General features: G+C 42.4%; 1 protein-coding gene across 6 annotated transcripts in view; it reads right to left on the bottom strand.

The window, feature by feature from the left end:
• mgmt (O-6-methylguanine-DNA methyltransferase) overlaps positions 1-6,000 on the bottom strand; it is a 222,670-nt gene that overhangs the window by 87,723 nt on the left and 128,947 nt on the right. For all 6 annotated transcript variants that reach the window (XM_061911575.1, XM_061911574.1, XM_061911570.1 and 3 more), the window contains exon 5: positions 2,801-2,934. In XM_061911575.1, coding sequence (XP_061767559.1) covers positions 2,801-2,934 — 134 coding nt within the window. The remainder of the gene's footprint in view (positions 1-2,800; positions 2,935-6,000) is intronic.

Below are 6,000 nucleotides of genomic sequence, written 5' to 3'. Positions count from 1 at the left end.
AGTGGAATATTTCATATTAACTGTGCAGCATCTCTATTCTTAGATTAGAACAATGAATGTAAGTGGAATATCTCATATTAATTATGCAGCATCTCTATTCTTAGATTGAAACAATGAACTTAAGTGGAATATCTCATATTAACAATGCAGCATCTTTATTTTAGGATTAGAACAATGCATTTAAGTGGAATATTTTACATTAACAATGCAGCATCTCTATTCTTAGATTAACACATTAATTTTAAGTGGAATATTTAACATTAAGTATGCAGCATCTCTATCTTACATGAAAACACAGTGAATTTAAGTGGAATATTTCATATTAGCCATGCAGCATGTCTATTTTATAATTGAAACAATACATTTAAGTGGAATATCTCCTATTAACTATGCAGTGTCTCTATTCTAAGATTGAAACAAGTGGAATATTTCATATTAACTGTGCAGCATCTCTATTCTTAAAGAAGAACAATGAATGTAAGTGGAATAGCTCATATTAACTATGGAGCATGTCTATTCTTAGATTAAAACAAGTAATTTAAGTGGAATATTTCACATTAACTATGCAGCATCTCTATTCTGAGATTAAAACAAGTGGAATATTTCATTTTAACTATGCAGCATCCCTATTCTTAGGTAAGAACATCCATCCATCCATCCATTTTCTACCGCTTATTCCCTTTCGGGGTCGCGGGGGGCGCTGGCGCCTATCTCAGCTACAATCGGGCGGAAGGCGGGGTACACCCTGGACAAGTCGCCACCTCATCGCAGGGCCAACACAGATAGACAGACAACATTCACACTCACATTCACACACTAGGGCCAATTTAGTGTTGCCAATCAACCTATCCCCAGGTGCATGTCTTTGGAAGTGGGAGGAAGCCGGAGTACCCGGAGGGAACCCACGCATTCACGGGGAGAACATGCAAACTCCACACAGAAAGATCCCGAGCCTGGATTTGAACCCAGGACTGCAGGACCTTCGTATTGTGAGGCAGACGCACTAACCCCTCTGCCACCGTGAAGCCCTAGGAATTTAAGTGGAATATTTCAGCATCTCTGTTCTTAGATTGAAAGAATGAATTCAAGTGGAATATTTCATATTAACTATGCAGCATGTCTATTCTAAAGTGGAGTAATTCATATTAATTATGCAGCATATCTCTTCTTATACTAACACAAGGAATTTAAGTGGAATATTTCACATTAACAATGCAGCATCTCTATTCTCAGATTAATACAGTAATTTTAAGTGGAATATTTAACATTAATTATGCAGCATCTCTATCTTAGATGAGAACACAGCGAATTTAAGTGGAATATCTCATATTAGCTATGCAGTGTCTCTATTCTAAGATTGAAACAAGTGGAATATTTCATATTAACTGTCCAGCATCTCTATTCTTAGATTAGAACAATGAATGTAAGTGGAATATCTCATATTAACTAGGGAGCATGTCTATTCTTAGATTAAAACAAGGAATTTAAGTGGAATATTTCACATTAACTATGCAGCATCTCTATTCTAAGATGAAAACAAGTGGAATGTTTAATTTTAACTATGCAACATCCCTATTCTTGGATAAGAACACAATGAATTTAAGTGGAATATTTCAGCATCTCTGTTCTTAGATTGAAAGAATGAATTCGAGTGGAATATTTCATATTAACTATGCAGCATGTCTATTCTAAAGTGGAGTAATTCATATTAACTATGCAGCATATCTATTCTTAGATTAACACAAGGAATTTAAGTGGAATATTACATATTAACAATGCAGCATCTCTATTCTAAGATTGAATCAGGGAATTTAAGTGGAATATTTCATATTAACTATGCAGGATCTCTATTCTTAGATTAAAACAAGGAATTTAAGTGGAATACTTACATTAACTATGCAGCATCTCTATTCTAAGATTGAAACAAATAATTTAAGTGGAATATTGCATATTAACTAAGCAGCATCTCTATTCTAAGATTAGAACACAAAGAATTTAAGTGGAATATTTAATTTTAACTACGCATCGCTATTCTAAAGTGGAATAATTCATATTAACAATGCAGCATGTCTATTCTAAGATTGAAACAAGTAATTTAAGTGGAATATCTCATATTAACAATGCAGCATCTCTAATCTAACGTGGAATAATTCATATTAACAATGCAGCATGTCTATTCTAAGATTGAAACAAGTAATTTAAGTGGAATAATTCATATTAACAATGCAGCATGTCTATTCTGAAGTGGAATAATTCATATTAACAATGCAGCATGTCTATTCTAAGATTGAAACAAGGAATTGAAGTGGAATATCTCATATTAACAATGCAGCATCTCTAATCTAACGTGGAATAATTCATATTAACAATGCAGCATGTCTATTCTAAGATTGAAACAAGTAATTAAAGTGGAATATCTCATATTAACAATGCAGCATCTCTATTCTCAAGTGGAATAATTCATATTAACAATGCAGCATGTCTATTCTAAGATTGAAACAAGTCATTTAAGTGGAATATCTCATATTAACAATGCAGCATGTCTATTCTGAAGTGGAATAATTCATATTAACAATGCAGCATGTCTATTCTAAGATTGAAACAAGTAATTTAAATGGAATATCTCATATAAACAATGCAGCATGTCTATTCTCAAGTGGAATAATTCATATTAACAATGCAGCATGTCTATTCTAAGATTGAAACAAGGAATTGAAGTGGAATATTTCCTATTTAACATTAACAACGCAGCATCTTTATTGTAAGAATAGAAGAATGTATTTAAGTGGAATAATCCCACCTGGGTGCGTCCTCCTGGGCCCGCCTCTCGTGGGCCAGCAGCCATTGTTTGAGGTGGTCGCCCCGGCCGCCCATGTAGGGTCCGCTCCGGCCGCTGCTGGAGACCACTCGATGGCAGGGGATGAGGAGCGGGATCTGGCAAACAAAAGAGGAATACATCCCTGAGGAGGCGGACGTGCAACTCTTGCAAATGTTGTCTCAGGAACTACTTTGATGTCTTATCTTTTTTTTTTCTGGAAAGGTACAATAACCCCCCCCCACCACCTGCACCGCCATCCTTCGCCCGGCCTCAAACTCACCACGGAGAGTGGGACTTTTTGGGGAATAAAACAATCAAAATAAAAAGAGGAATAAATGAACATTCAGGTGTACTGGAGAGGAGGCTACGCCGGATAGTCCAACCTGGGATCCAGGAGGAACAGTTTGGTTTTGGTCCTGGTCGAGGGACTGTGCACCGGCTCTATAGTCTCGGCAGGGTCCTGGAGGTCTGCATGGGAGCTTGCCAAACCAGACTACTTGGAGAAGGCATTGGACCGTGTCCCTCGGGAAGTCCTGTGGGGAGTGCTCAGAGAGTACGAGGTATCAGACTGTCTTATTGTGGAGGTCCGCTCCCTGTATGATCAGTGCCAGAGCTTAGTCCGCATTGCCGGTGGTAAGTCGGACACGTTTCCAGTGAGGGTTGGACTCCGCCAAGGCTGCCCTTTGTCACCCATTCTGGTCGGAAATTTTCTGGACAGAATTTCTAGGCGCAGTCAAGGCGTTGAGGGGATCCGGTTTGGCGGCCGCAGGATTAGGTCTCTGCTTTTGGCAGATGATGTGGTCCTGATGGCTTCATCTGGCCAGGATTTTCAGCTCTCGCTGGATCGGTTCGCAGCCGAGTGTGAAGCGACCGGAAGGAGAATCAGCACCTCCAAGTCCGAGTCCATGGTTCTCGCCCGGAGAAGCGTATAATCATTTAAGCACCATCTTAAAACTCATTTGTATACACTAGCCTGTAAATAGACCCCCTTTTTAAACCAGTTGATCTGCCCCCCCCTGGGCACAGGTCCAGTGGCCATGGATGAAGTGCTGGCTGTCCAGAGTCGCGACCCGGGGTGGACTACTCGCCACTATGGACTGGACTCTCATACTATTTTGTTAGATCCACTATGGACTGGACTCTCACTATTATGTTAGATCCACTGTGGACTGGACTCTCACTATTATGTTAGATCCACTATGGACTGGACTCTCACTATTATGTTAGATCCACTATGGACTGGACTCTCACACTATTATGTTAGATCGACTACGGACTGGACTCTCAGTATTACGTTAGATCCACTATGGACTGGACTCCCACACTATTATGTTAGATCCACTATGGACTGGACTCTCACTCTATTATGTTAAATCCACTATGGTCTGGACTCGCACTATTATGTTAGAACCACTATGGACTGGACTCTCAATATTACGTTAGATCCACTATTACGTTAGATCCACTATGGACTGGACTCTCATTCTATTATGTTGAATCCACTATGGACTGGACTCACACTATTATGTTAGATCCACTATGGACTGGACTCTCCCACTATTATGTTAGATCCACTATGGACTGGACTCTCACTATTATGTTAGATCCACTATGGACTGGACTCTCACACTATTATGTTAAATCCACTATGGACTGGACTCTCACTGTTATGTTAGATCCACTATGGACTGGACTCTCACACTATTATGTTAGATCCACTATGGACAGGACTCTCACACTATTATGTTAGATCCACTATGGACTGGACTCTCACTATTATGTTAGATCCACTATGGACTGGACTCTCACACTATAATGTTAGATCCACTATGGACTGGACTCTCACACTATTATGTTAGATCCACCATGGACTGGACTCTCACACTATTATGTTAGATCCACTATGGACTGGACTCACAATATTATGTTCGATCCACTATGGACTGGACTTTCAAAATATTATGCTAGACCCACTCAAACATCCATTGTACCGGTCTCCCCTCGAGGGGAGGCTGTCACCCACATCTGCAGTCCTCTCCAAGGTTGCTCACCGTCATCCCACTGGGTTGAGTTTTTCCTTGCCCTGATGTAGGATCCGAACCGAGGTTGTCATTGTGGCTTGTGCAGCCCTTTGAGACACTTGTGATTTAGAGCTATATAAATAAACATTGATAAATTGAGAGCCATCTCCGGGTTGTGGAGGAGATCTTTCCCCAAGTGGAGGAGTTCCAGTACCTCGGAGTTTTGTTCACGAGTGAGGGTAGAGTGGATGGTGAGATCGACAGGTGGATCAGTGCGTCGTCGTCAGTAACGCGGACCCTGTGTCGATCCATTGTGGTGAAGAAGGAGCTGAGCCGGAAGGCAAAGCTCTCAATTTACTGGTCCATCTAAATTCCCATCCTCACCTGTGGTCATGAGCTCTGGGTTATGACCGAAAAGACAAGATCACGGCATGAGGAAGCGTGGCCTGCAGCCCTGCAGCGAGGCTCCACGAGCGGCGAAAGTTGCGTGGATAGCCCAGCTGGGCCCAACTGTCTGATCAACTGTCACTCTACAGAAGGGCAGCAGCCGAGAAGGACGTGGTGGGAGAAGTTGGAGTTGACGATTGAGAGAGAACCCGAGCACGAGCGAGAGCGAGACGCGGGAGGCTGAAAAGCAAACGGGAGAGCGCGACTGTCACTAGAGGCGAGTGCTGAGAAGCATAAGAGCAAGAAAAGAAGATTTACTGCAAAATAAATAATCGTTCTCAATGACAGCCGAGCCTTTTCTGTCTCACACTGGTGGTCCAAAGAACCCGAAAATGCGAGCCCTTCTCACACGGGTACAAGCGGCCCAAATGAGTTTCCTCCGCTGGGTGGCGGGTCTCTCCCTTAAAGGTCGGGTGAGAAGCTCTGTCATCCGGGAAGAACTCAAGGGTAAAGCTGTTGTTCCTCCACATGGAGAGGAGCCAGATGTGGTGGTTTGGGCATCTGCTCAGGATGCCACCCTAATGCCTCCCTAGGGAGGTGTTCAGGGCACGTCGGAAGACCCAGGACACGTCGGGAAGACTATGTCTCCCGGCTGGCTTGGGAACGCCTCGGGATCCCCCGGGAAGAGTTGGACGAAGTGGCTGGGGAGGGGGAAGTCCGGGCTTCCCTGCGACCCGACCTCGGATAAGTGGAAGAAGACGGATGGATGGATAA

Source organism: Nerophis ophidion, linkage group LG09 (assembly GCF_033978795.1).
Source record: "Nerophis ophidion isolate RoL-2023_Sa linkage group LG09, RoL_Noph_v1.0, whole genome shotgun sequence".
NCBI lineage: Eukaryota > Metazoa > Chordata > Actinopteri > Syngnathiformes > Syngnathidae > Nerophis > Nerophis ophidion.
The sequence above is the reverse complement of the archived record's forward strand: the minus strand, read 5'-3'. Positions and strand labels throughout refer to the sequence as shown.